The 13,864-nt window shown below is 41.0% G+C and overlaps 1 protein-coding gene across 1 annotated transcript in view; it reads right to left on the bottom strand.

The window, feature by feature from the left end:
* Window positions 1-4,913: 4,913 nt before the first annotated feature.
* LOC123643847 (collagen alpha-4(VI) chain-like) overlaps window positions 4,914-13,864 on the bottom strand; it is a 105,694-nt gene continuing 96,743 nt past the window's right edge. Inside the window, exons 28-31 of the mRNA XM_045559690.1 lie at window positions 13,001-13,678; window positions 10,728-10,824; window positions 9,991-10,220; window positions 4,914-5,600 (exon numbers count right to left, since the gene is read on the bottom strand). Of these exons, the coding sequence (XP_045415646.1) occupies window positions 5,419-5,600; window positions 9,991-10,220; window positions 10,728-10,824; window positions 13,001-13,678 (1,187 nt within the window). The 3' untranslated portion in view covers window positions 4,914-5,418. The remainder of the gene's footprint in view (window positions 5,601-9,990; window positions 10,221-10,727; window positions 10,825-13,000; window positions 13,679-13,864) is intronic.

The raw sequence follows: 13,864 nt of genomic DNA, 5'->3' as shown, positions 1-13,864 counted from the left end.
ACACATGAGCAGGCTCAGCCAAAACTTTTCTCAAATAATAATGACCTCAAAACCTAGTGTTTTAAAACAACAGCCATTTATTTAGCTCATTATTCTGTGGGTCAGCAATTTGGGTTGAGTTCAGCTGGGTGGTTCTTCTGTCCTTAGCCAGGCCTGCTTCTATTAGCTTCTATTAGCAGAGATGAGCTAAAGAAAGAACAATTTTATTTGCAGAAGTTAGAAAGAATATAAAGGGGCAAGAAATATTTCTGTCATCTCCAGTCCTCTCAGCCAGAAAAGACCAAAGCCCATAAAGATGAAGTATCTTATGTGAAATCACCAGGAAAGTCAGGGAGGGAAACCAATGCTGAATTCAGATGCCCCAGTCTTGCTATTTCCCATAAGAACATAATCCCAACATTGAATCTCCAGCTGTATTTAAAAATATACCTTAGAGATTATTCAAAAGTTAAAGGAATAACCTCCCATGAGGTCAAAATAGGGCAGAAATTAAACAAAGGAGAAAACCTGAATAGTACCTAGTCAGCATGATGTCCACTCAGCAGAACTCAGGAAAAACTCCTGTATGTATTTATATACTTTGATACACAGCTGGGAACCATGTTCTGAGTCTAGCAATCCTATACTCTTCAACTTCCTAGGATCAATGAAATCCACTATATTTTTTAAAGTGCAAAGCAGACACTTCACATAACATTAAAAACTTTAAGCTTTGCGGAGTGAACCAAGCAGATGCCACATCAGTTCAAAACACATTTTAATCCTAATTGTAGGCTACCAATTGATTCATTGTGTGAGACTTGATATCACTTGACCTTTCTGGATCTTCATTCTTTGATCAGAAAAATTAATATCCCCCAAAGTAGTGGAAGGTGATAATTAATAAGATAACAGATCCAAGACAGAATTTAAAAACACATGAACCTATTTCCTCTTGACTGATGGGGGCAGATGACCTGATGTCTTAAATAAGTGCAGAACAGAAATAAATGAGTAGTCTACAAAGCAAAGAGTCTTTCTAGAGCAAGAGATGTAGAAGGAAAGCAAGTGTCAGGATGGTTGGGGAACATTTCTAACAGTCTTTGAAATAGCAGAGAGTTTAAAAATCAGCACTAAAAGGAGATGTGTTCAGCCGTGTGCTGGATGAGGGACTCTGAGGAAGAGGCTCATGGCCTTATAAAGAGATTAATGGGCAAATGGTATGAATATGGTGGGAAAAAGTCAAAAGGATAAGGGTGTACCAGGCAGCCTGTAGGAGGTAATGACTAATTCTTTCCTGAAAGAGGATAATTAGAGACATTTTCAGAGAGGCGATGAGAGCTGAGCTGGGTTTTCACACAGATAACGAATATGGTACATAATAGGTACCTAATAAGTATTTTTAAATGAATGAAATATAGACATTTCCCACAGAAGTATCATCGAGGGCAACAGCATGAGTGGAAGGAATATGGCATTTCCAGGAAATTGTATTGCTCGAGTGAAAAGTTGGAGAGACAGAACAACAGCCATAATCAGTGAGGCTACAGATGAATGCAGAGACCAGATCTCTGAGGCCTTGCATGACACACAAATGCTTTTGAGTATGTTCTGTTGGATTTGGGAAGCTAGGGAAATTTGAAAACAGAATGCAAAAGAACATTCCAAGTAGAGAAAGTATGATGGATGTGGTGTGTGCCACTCAGAGCCTGCTTCAAGGAAGGACTTGCCCCATCTGCTATGAGTGCTATTGGCAGAAAGCCTTCAGCTGGGGCTTCTCTGAAGTCTGCCACAACTCAGAGCTGCCACAGCCATGGGCATGCTCTTCTTTGCAGCCCACATCCAATGCCTGATGGAGGCAGGGAGTACAGGCCCAGCTATGTCAGCCCACCCTGGGCAACTTTGACGAGCCCTTTTAGCTCCAGGGCCCCCTGTGGGGTTAGCTGAGGCTGTCATCAGGAATGACCTGCACTGCAGCTAAACTTCTCTTTCCATCCATTCTTGCTTCTACCCAGGCCAGAAGCACAGGGTGGGGGTGGAAAGTAGAAGGAATCTGAGGCAGAAGTCAAGCCTGTCCTCCCACCGTGGCTCTGACCTTCAGAATTCTCTGGTGGCAGCTAATGGTTTGGAACAAATGGAGTACAGTAAAAGGAGCCCTGCTCTCAAGATCAAAAGGAGTTCAAGGCCAGTTTCTGTGATGGATCTGAGTCAAGCCACATCACTTCTCTAAGATAGTTTCCTCATCCCCCAGAACATTCAAGATTTGGTGGTGGAAGTGGACAAACACATGAGATAACATGGGAAAGTGCTTTATAAACTATATACAAGAGTGGGTATGAATATTAAAACAATAGATAATTGTTTCTCCCCCTTGACCATATTGTCTCTGTACCTCAGGATTTATGGAATAAGGTTTTTGCTGGGAGTCAGGAGAGCTCCACGGAATGGTTATACTGCCACCTAGTAAACATGGGGAGAACAGCAGTTGGACCTCACAGATGTTCCCACAATGGGAACAACCAACACCAACAACCAATTTTAACAGTCCTTTTATTATTGCATTTTTGCCTTGGAGTTCCCAACTCCTGGACATAGGAAGGGAAAGGTGGGAGTAGGAAGTGGAAACTAGATCACACCCCAAATCAAATACCATCCTCAGGATAGTCGAGTTTGGCCCCTTTATGCCCAGCCAGCTGAGCATATACCTAAGAGAGAAATGCATACACACACCTGTACAATGAGCAGCTCTGCCAAGCAAGATGGAGCATCTTCCATTTTGTTCCCATGAAAAATAAGTTACGTGTAGTGTGTTAAGGAAGAAAAAAAAGACAGTATATCCAAGCATTAGGAAAAAACCTGGATTATACCAAAATGGATACCATTAGGAGAAAAGATTATAGGTCATTATTTTTTTCATGTGCATTTCTGTGTCTTACAGATTTGCTACCATGAACACATAGTCATCCTTTTGTGATAATATAAAAAAATTTTTTGGAAAAATAGAATAAAAAATTTAATGTTGGGGGGACGGAACGGGTGTACACATACATAATGAGTGCGATGTGCACTGTCTAGGGGATGGACACGTTTGAAGCTCTGACTTGGGGGGGGGCCAAGGGCAATATACACAACCTAACCTTTTGTACCCCCACAATATGCTGAAATAATAATACAAAAAATTTTTTTAAATTGTAACAATAATTATCAATAATTAAATACTATGTGCAAGGTACTGACAGTATTTTATATATATTATCCCATAAGAGCCTGATAATATTGTTATTATATTGATTATGTGTTATTATTCCATTTTTATAAAAAGATGTTAAGGTTTAGAGACATTAATATCATGTTCAAAGTTTAAAGCTAGTAACTGGTAACTTATGGCTAGCATTCAAACTTAATTTATCTAACTTTATTACACACCATCTTAAATCAAATGTTGCTTCACCCCAACTGAAAAGGGAAATGAAGGGGGAGAAGAGTACAATAATTTCTTTGAATCAGTCCAGCTGTCATTCACATTTATATAAAATCAAATCTTAGAATAAACATTGTTTAGATTTCAAAATCATAAAACTAAACATATGTATAAGAGAAGTAGCTAAAATGGGTATAAGAGAAGGGAGGAAGGGGTAGAATCAAGCACAGAACTAAAATTAAAAATAAGAGCAATTACTCTGGGACAATCATATACATGCTAAAGTAATTTTAGGCTGAATGTAAAAAAAAAAAATGTATAGTTTTTCTTTCCAGAGTTGTAGGAATGAGAAAACAATTTGTTTTTTGTTTTGGATGACAAGTATTCCACATGCTTCCTGATAACTGAACAATAATATCATTTCTACATCTATTCCCTTAAAATAAAATATTATATATCATTTCATTCTTTGGGAATTCCTACTTTTTAGGTTATAATTTATTTGTCTTAATTTATCTAATTACAATGTTTTATAGTGAGTAGAATTAGAATGAGTACATTAGAATGTTTTATAATGAGTAGCATATACTCATTACAGAGAATATAATAACAAAAAAATGTAAGAAGAAACAAATTATCCATAATCCTACCTCATGGGTATGAAAACCATTAATATTCTGGTTTATTTCCTTCCAGTATATTTCTATATGTTTGGTTTTTATATATGTAATATGTAAAATACATATCTATTACACATTAAAAATAATTTTAATGTTTCTTTGAACATTTTGTATAAAGCTGGTTCCATCCTACCTGCTGTGTCATTGGACTGTGTAATAGAACACACAGATCATAGAAATCACAGTTATGGAACCAGGATCTTGTCAGAGTGTTCTCTTTTTCTCTCTCTTTCTCTCTCTCTCCCCCCTCTTACCCCATGAGCATGTGTGCACTAAGTAAAGGCCATGTGCACAGAGAGAAGATAGTTATCTACAAGCCAGGAAAAGAGCCCTCAGCACTTTGATCTTGAACTTCTAGCCTCCGGAACTGGGAGGAATAAATTTCTGTTTAGCCACCCAGTCTGTGGTATTTTGTTATGGCAGCTCCAGCTGACTAATATATGATCTTGCAGAAGTCCCAAGCCAGGCATCTTCAATACCCTGCAGCTCCCTCCACATGGTTCCCAATTCTGCCTGGAAGTGAGTCCAAGGTCACAGGCCTAGAGAATCGAGCCATGAGGCAGAGGAAGACCTTGCAAAAAACATAATTGTTCTCAATATCTATATCACAAAATGTTTCTTCCATGGTGAATCTAAACCTTTCGCTGCATCTTTGCATTGACAATGTCAGCCTAAATTGTTTAATCACCGTGTTTTGAAGGACAGAATTCACTATAACTGATGCCAAAGAATTGGTCCCACGGAAGTCACTGTTGTCTCTTCATCAACTGCTATGTCACAAAGTATAGCACAGACTACAATGAGCAGGAATCACACAGTCTCACACCAAAGGATTTAACAAAGAATATCTTTATTTATGTACCTACATTAGGTAGAAAGGATAAAGTTCACATTAGATGTCCCTTTTTCTGGGCCCTCTCTTTGACTAATACTTCCCCTATTCTCTGCTGGAAAAAACAAACCAAGTTTCAATTCATTTCTGAATTAGGTTTTGCTCACTGCTTACATTGATCTTTCTTTTGCTATGTAGCACCACAAAATTTTAAAGTAATGTCACAGGTCAAGTTCAAGCTTCCTTTTCATTCAGTTCTAATTCATTTAAATAAGTTTTAGGAAAGTTTTGGTTACCTCTTGTAACTATTAGAATTCAGTCCTCAAGTCACAAATAATCCGGGCCTAAGCCCTTGCTGGCAGGAAGACAATTCAGGGGGTTAGGAATCTGATGTCTAAGGTTGTAGAGTGGGCTCTATCACTTAGGAGCTGTGTGGCCCTGCTTCAGCAAGTACAATCTCAGTTTCATCAGCTATTATAAGGGCAGCCACAGTAACAAGGCTCTGCCTAACTCTGTAGGGATGTTGGGTCACACTGAGCCTCACATTCTTCCCTGGTTTCAAAGCGGTTGGCATTGCCCCCACAGCTGCCGTACCAGAACTGCTGGCAAGCCCGCTCTTCCCTGTTGTAGTACCACTTCAGGGTGTAGTCCTGGCACTCGCCTTCCATTGGATCCATGGAACAAGGACCTGCAACAAAATAAACACAGAGAGAGCTGGAGGTCCTGCAGGAGCATGACAGAAAAAGAACATGGTTTGGAGTCACAGACCTGGGATTGAATCCCAGCCTCACCACCAACTGGCTGTGTGACTTTGGGCAAGTAATTTAACCTCTATGACCCTCAATCTCCTCAATTATAAAAGCAATATTTAAAAAAAAATAAGCTACATCACAAATGTGTTGTATGATGTCACATAGCATATGTGAAAGGTAAAATATAGTTATAGCTATTATTTTGCAAAGTACCTGGCATATAGCAGATATGCCCAGACAATGTATAAGTGAGTGAATGAATGAATGAATGAATGAAGCTTTCTGATACTATACACTCCTCACTTGTTTATTATGCTTCTTTCCCTCTTTTTTCAAACTATCTCAATCTTTTACCTAATCTCAAGCCTGTCCAGCCTTCCAATGACCTGAGCAAATCCAGCTTATTTATTATATTAACATATAATATCCTGACTCTTGCCCAAGGAGTAAAGACATCTATTAAAACAAAACACATGATGTCCCTGGGAAACAAAAACAGCATTGGGAATCAACAAGTTACAACAAAGTAAGATATGGGATTCCCTGAATTTTAAATTATGCATTGATTTTCCCAGGTATCTAACCCCTGCCCTCTAGGTAGAGCAGATTTCCTTGAGCACAATTTGTATAACATAGAAATATTCTTGTCCCAGGTCAGGCCTGAAACACAGAATGCTGGCATCCTCCAAATAGTTCTTCCTGGGCCTTGCAAGTACCCGTAAATAAAAAAGATATTGTCTTCAGAAAGCAAGAGTTAAAATTCATGGTCTGTTCCTGGGAAGCTACCTACTAACCTCCCAATAGTATAACCAGTTTTTTAGAAGTGGCCTGATGTGCTGGACCCATGGAGATGAGGTACACTCTTGGGGGGGTAAGGAATTGATCATGGAAATTGTCCTATGCCTTGAGCAGGCACAACTGAATTTGCCCACTGTGTGACCCCTACTCTGGAGGTGTAAGATAACCGGCAGCGTGGGCCCAGGAGAAGAAAGAGCAAACATTTCTTCAAAAACTTGTCAGAATCAACGGAAAAACATTCCAGTGGTGAACTTCAGGCTGTACTCTCTAGATCCAACATGCAGCCTCGGGGCTCAGCAATCGGCTGGCACCAACCTTTGCCATTACCAATTAATTCAGAACTGACAAACCAAGAACTTGTTTAAACCTCTCAATCGCCTTTCCTAGTGACACTTTGTGGTTTCTGGAACCCCTACCCTTGGTTTGGCTCTGGGAGACACTCAAACAGGGGCTGTTTTTCCTAGATTCAACTTCTAGAACGGCACTGTCTACATTGATGGAATTGTTGGAAATGATGGGAAAATCTGTGCTGTCCAATACAGTAGCCACCAGCCCATGTGGCTGCTGAGCATTTGAAATGTGGCTAGTGCAATCAAGGAACTGAAATTTTAATTTTATTTAATTTCAAATTATTTGCATTTAAATGTAAATATCCAATGTGGCTAGTGGTTTCCACTTTAGTACGGCTCTATGTGAGTGAGTCCTTAATGCTTTAAACTAATTATCTCTCAGTTATTCTTTGAAGCTTAACACTCAGTATACTTCACAGTCTTAATTTTTCTTTTACCAGTATGACATAGCATTGAGGGCCATTAAGTTTTTACCCAAGCAATTATTGCCAGCCCTCAATTTTATATTTGGCATTATTTTTACCATGAATATTAACCTTTGCCTTCTTGGAAGAATCATGCGGTGGCATGCATAATTTTACTCAAACAAGTTCATGGAATCCAGAAATGAAGAAAGGAAAAGGTGAAAGAAAAGAAAAGAGTTAGACAGGCATGAAGAGTAGCTACAATAAAGTTAGAATTTTGCCTAGGCTTGTTCTATCTCCTACTGTATGTGTCTTATAGCCCTACTTAAAGTAGAGGAGAAAACCAAAAAATAGTTCTATGTTCTTTGAAGATGACACTGAAATTGAAAATATACCAAGATCAGCCTGGCTTCTGTGAAGAGAGACAAGGCTCATTTAATTCTTCACTGTAAGTACAATATAAGGTGGCAGGTGCTATGGTAGAATTTGGGTTAAGATATGGGAGCACAAAAGAGGCCATGAAAATTTCATACTACTAGGGGCCACAGAAGAGACTCTAAAGAGAGGTAAAACTTGAACTGAGTAGTAAATGATGAGTAGCTATAGTCCAAGTGGACACTGTGGAAGGGACATAGGCAGGTGATGGTCAGGGATATCTGGAGACTTGGAATAAAAGCAGGGCATAAGGGGCAAGTGCAAATAGCACAAAAGGTTATGTAGGGCAGTGGCAGCCAGTAAGGTCCCAGAGGACCAAAGCAGGCCTCTAATTATGGAGGCCTGTGTGCCTTGCAGAGGCGCCAGAACATTATCTTACAAACAATAGAACCATAGAAGAGAAATGACATGACCATATTTGCATTTTAGAAAAATCAATTTGATATTCAGAATGGAATTGGAAGGAGGACAAATTGGAAGAAATGAGACCAGTTAGAGAGCAAGAGATAATGGAAAAGAGGACAACTATTTAGTAGAATAATACTGGGTTTTGGCTTTCCATTTCTGGGCCAGTGGTGGTTCATTCCAATAAAGATAATTGGGAAAGGAGGGGAGAAGATTTGAGCAGGAAGGACAATGAGTTGGGTTTGTTAAACTGAGTTTGTCTGATAAGACTGCAGGCAAGTCCAATGGAACAACCTGGATGATAGTTGATACACTGGTCTGCAGCGCAGGAGAGAGTTCAAGGTGGAAGATATGGATATGAGAGTCATCATACAGTGGGGATAGTTGATGTCGTGGCAGAAGAGCTTGCCCAAGTAGTGTGTATAGTGTTCAGAGGACTGAAGAAAGGGTCTTGGGGAACAGTGTGGCAGATTTATCATGAAATTAATGAAGCCTAGGCTTCAGGGCCCCTAATTTGCATAAGGCTCTTCTACATAAATATTCACTTTTTACTTAATTTTAATAATTTTGTAATATTTTTCTTGGAGAGGGCTCCCCAAATTGTATAAACTCCGTAAAACCTGAATCCTCCTGTGAGGATGCACCTGGGGAAAGGAGCCCACAGTGATGGACTAGTCAGAAGTAGAACAAGATGAGAGTGGTCTCCAAGGGAAGAGAGGGTTTGAAGAGGAAGGCAGTGGTCACCTTGATGTTGTGGGAAAAGATGCCTTAGAGCAGTAGTTGTCACTTTTGGTTGTTCAGTGGAATCACTGTGTAAGTCCCGCAGCCAGAGATTCTGGATGAATTGGGCTGGAGTGAATCTTTAAAGATTCCCAGGTGATTCTAATGTAGTCAAGACTGACAATCACTGCCTTAGTAAGATTCCCTGAGAATCTTCTATACTGAAGACATAGTAAACACCAAGGTAAATTCTTCCATGATTAATTTTTAGCCTGAGGAGGTGAAACGTTACTGTCCCTGCTGGGAGTGGCTATTCCTATGTCTGTCTGGTTTTATTTCTTTTGCATATGTGGTTGTTTTAGAATCTAAAAGGTAGCATACATCATTAGTGTCTGAACAGCCAGCTTGATTTGGATGCTTACTACGTGGCAAACACATGAATTAGTTTTATTCTCAAAACAACCCTTTGAGGTAGGTACTCATATAATCCCCACCTTACAGAAAACTGAGCCACAGAGAGGCTAAATAATTCCCATGGCCACCTAGCTAGCAGCCTCAGATGGAGAATTATCTAGGCACATTCAAAACCTCTGACAAATTATTTCTCATTTAATCTAACCAGGACTAACCACACCACTCACTAGAAACTCTTTCAACTATCTTGGATCACTTTCGAAAACTTCACAGTCAAGTTTCCCATATCTCTTTCTAATGTGTTTAGTGTTCTGCTTAATTTGTTGATCACCTAGAAGAAGTAACTTGTCATTTGCATTACTACATGCTGTAATCCAAAATTGATGCTACAGGAGTTTCAGGTGTACCCAAAATGTTCCTTAAACTTGGTCAGAATACATGCGGCCACTCAAAGATTATAGAGCCTATGTACAAGTGGGTGCATTTCAAGGCCAGCAGTATGTTCACCACTTCTGCAATAAATCATTTACTCCTTTGCAAATGTAGTGCAGACACTTCATAGGGTGCACCTCCATAATATGCCCTGAAATAGCTTCCCTCCAGCTCCAGTTTGACAGGTAAGTGAAAAGTTTGCTTCTTAAACTATTTTTGTAGCAGCATACATGAATTTGTGGATTTGTAAGCAAGATGTATAAAAAGCCAAAATATGCATACTAATGCAATGCACATGAATTTTTTTTAAAAAAAGATAAAGATGAAAAAAGTGAATCCAACTTAAGAAGCAAGAGTTTGGCTTTTACCATAGGCAGTGCCTAAATTTCTTTCTTTTCTAGTGTCTTTTTGTCTTGCTGGTGTTTCTTGTTCATTTTTTTCAATGTCATATTCGTCATTTTCATAATTTTCAAGCGCTTCTTGCGGAGTTGTAGGTGTTGTCATGCCTCTTCTCTTCTCTTCTAGAAAAATGTCTGTTGCTTCAAGTGCTTCCAAATCATCAGCAATGCCAGACACACCAAATTGGCGATTGGGTGACCTGTACAGAAATAATCCATGTCAAACCACATAACCAAACCTCAAGAACTAAGAGGTTCAATTTTCAATTGATATTGCTGTGATTTATAATCTTTATGTTAGGGCATTTCCTGATGACTTCATTATTGCATTAACTGTTTTCTTAGGTCTGCAGACATGTTTGGATAAACATCAGAATGATATGTTTAGCACTATCAATTTTACCTCTGGGACATGGAATTAGAGGATGGGGTGATATGGTACAATGAAAATTTTTCTTTTCTTTGTTTTTTTTTTGCTTTTATATACTCATGTATTCATGTATTCTTTGACCTTTTAAAATTGATCCAGTATTACTTTCAACATTTAGAAAAAAACAAACTGTACCAGAATTGTTAAATCCAGAAGCACCCCAGCCATAGTTTGAGTCAAGTCAAGTACTGGCATTTCCTATAACCTTTCTTTAGGGAGACAGTCTCCTGCCTGGGAGCAGAGCCGTGGGTCAGTCTCAGCCCTGTCCTTAGCCTACCTTTCGATAGGCATGCCTGATTGCCGCAGAGTGTCCCCACGGTTTCGGCCCTCACATTCTGCAGTAAGCTCTGGGGGTGGGTGCTGGTTTGTTCCACCTAAAAGGAAAAGAAAATCAAATCAAGCCAAATATAAAATAATAGGCCGGGCGCGGTGGCTCACGCCTGTAATCCTAGCCTTCTGGGAGGCCGAGGCGGGTGGATCGCTCGAGGTCAGGAGTTTGAGACCAGCTTGAGCAAGAGCGAGACCCCGTCTCTACTAAAAATAGAAAGAAGTTATATGGACATCTAAAAATATAGAGAGAAAAAAAAAATTAGCCGGGCATAGTGGCACATGCCTGTAGTCCCAGCTACTCAGGAGGCTGAGACAGAAGGATTGCTTGAGCCCTGGAATTTGAGGTTGCTGTGAGCTAGGCTGATGCCACAGCACTCTAGCCAGGGTGACAAAGCGAGACTCTGTCTCAAAAAAAAAAATATATATATATATAAAATAATATAAAACTTTAAAATAAAATAAACATAAAATTAAACAAAACAAAAACAAAATATCTATTAAGACATAAAATACTAAAGATATAAAATCAAATAAAGTATAAAATATAAAACAAGACAAAAAACAAAATGAAACAAAATAAAACAAAAATATAACAATATAAAAATAAAAGTAAACAAAACATTAAGAACAAAAAATCCAGGAAGACATAAAATCAAAAAGATCTAAAATATATTCAAATAAAGCATAAAATAAATATAAAAATATAAGCAAATAAAACAAAATAAAATGAAATAACAGAATAAAAACATAAAATATATACTATCGCATAAACAATATAAAATAAAATCACACCATAAAAGAATATAACAAAACACAAAATACAACCTAACATAATAAAACATAAGAAAGTAAAATTAAGTTAACTCAGATTAGTAAAGTGATCCTTTCAGCCAGCCTGCTTCTCCTTCATAGAATCACTAAGTCATCAGCCATCTGTTACCATTCTCTCTACCACCCCTTGCAAAGATAAGGAATCTAAAGTTCAGAGAGATTCGCTGACTTTTCTAGGATCATACGGCTCACTAGCGGCGGCAGACCTATTCATTGATCTTTGTATCTCTCAAATTGGAGAGACATAAATGCTGTGTCAGTACTTCGAAGATGTCCATCAAACTCCCTTTCTTCTTTTAGTGATGATGGAGCAGATGTCCCTCCAGGCCCCCAACGGGATGGCACGACCACTTATAAACTGAGAAACTAATGTCTCCCCGCAAGGAGGGCAAGGAGGCCTCACATCACAACAAAGCACCTTGCACATGAGTCATTTTGAATTATGCACTGAAGGATGAATGAAGCCCAAGACAAACTGCTAGATAATACCCTCCCCAACCCAATTCTAAATCTCCGTTGTCACGCTAGGGATATAGATTTGGTACCAGTTGCCGGTGAATTTAATTCAACCAGTTCTAAGAGAAAATCACTTCTATGATTGGAGGTGAAGATGCTAGGGCTGAGGGATGGGGACACATTCTGGCTAGGACACACTGGCACAGCCCTTGTCCATTAACCTTTACTATTAGCTTCATCCATCCAACCTGAAGTGGGAGACCTTGGACTTTTGTCCTGTGTCCCTTACTTCCTGGTAAGCCCTGAAGATCTCTGACCCCACACTGACATGTCAACTCCTACTTTAAAATATAGGTCAGATACTCTTGTTACTTAAAACATGGTGCACAGACCAGCAGCATCAGGATCACTCTCCAGCTTGTAAGAAATACAGAATCTTAGGCCCCAACCCAGACCTACTGAGTTGGAATCCCCATTTTAGCAAGATCCCCTAAAAGATTGAGAAGCACTGTCAAATACCATTGGAAAACAGTTGTAATAAATAGTAATAACAATGACTATGCCTTATTTGTACAGTATTGGTGCTTTCAAAGCTCCTCCATGCGTATATGGCTTCACAATTAGGGGAAAGACTGCAATTCCCATTTTGATAATGAGAAAATTGAGAAGTTATGTGTAGGTCTGAGGCTTCCAGCCACCAGATGAGAGGTTTGGGACAAGAAACCAGCAGTAGGCCTAGCACAATGTCAGGGCAATGACAGCGCAGGATTTTTCAGGAAATGGGGTGGTCCCTGGCATTCCCCCGGGATGCCAAGCTGCACACACTTCAGCAAGGGTGAAAGTGCAATGGGCACATACCTGCCCAAATGCCAGGCTCTGTAAGTTCCTCTCCCCACCCCACCCAGGGTACCTCAGTATTCGGGGACTGCTCACTTTTTAGGAGGTTCAGGAAAGCTCGCGTGAATCCCCGGGCATAGACTACCTCCGGCTCTGAGACCCCTTCTAGGCGCAGCAGGTGCTGCTCGGAAGGGGCACTGGCCACCTGGGCCAGCTCGGCCAGCTCACGGGCCCCCACGCTGGGGCCCACGGCCAGCACAAACAAGGTGAGGCCCTTGCATTTGGCATCCAGAGACACGGTCCTTAGCTTCTCCCTGTCCCAGCTGCTCGTCTCGCTGGCCACGATGGCAAAGAGAACCTGTGCCCTCCGCGGCAGAGGGGCTGCCAGGAGCACCTTTTCCAGCGTCCACTCCAGAGCGTGGCCCAGGGCGGGGGCTCCCTGCGGGGGGCGGCCGGCGGCCTCACGGACACGTCTCTGCATCTGCGTCCGTTGACCATAGGAGGTCAAGTGGAAGCCCTCAAGCACAGGTGAGCGACCCCCGCCCGGCCAGAAGCCCGGCGTCGTGTGCGTCACCAGGGCCACGCGCGCCCCACCAGGCGACGCGCCTGGCTCTGCGGCCACCTCCAGGTCGTCTAGCACGGCGTCCACCAGACCCAGAGCTCCGCGGTACACGGCGGCGCGCACGCCCCGGGAGCCGTCCACCACCAACGCCAAGTCCACGTCCGCCGCCCGCGGCCAGGCCGAGCCGCATTCCGGAGCTGGGCGGCACTCGTCTAGGGACGAAACACGGGAAGGCTGGGGTTAAACTGTGCAACCCTTTCTCGTCTAAACAAAACCCAGGTGCAAACCCTGAATAAGGACAGCTGCTGCTGAGCGCTGCTTGCGGGCCACTGCGTTGACATCGCAAGCCGATGGGCACCGTACACGAGCCCATTTCCTAGAAGAAAGAATTGAGACTG

Source organism: Lemur catta, chromosome 1 (genome assembly GCF_020740605.2).
Source record: "Lemur catta isolate mLemCat1 chromosome 1, mLemCat1.pri, whole genome shotgun sequence".
Classification (NCBI taxonomy): Eukaryota; Metazoa; Chordata; class Mammalia; order Primates; family Lemuridae; genus Lemur; species Lemur catta.
This window is presented reverse-complemented; position numbering and strand designations above follow the sequence as displayed.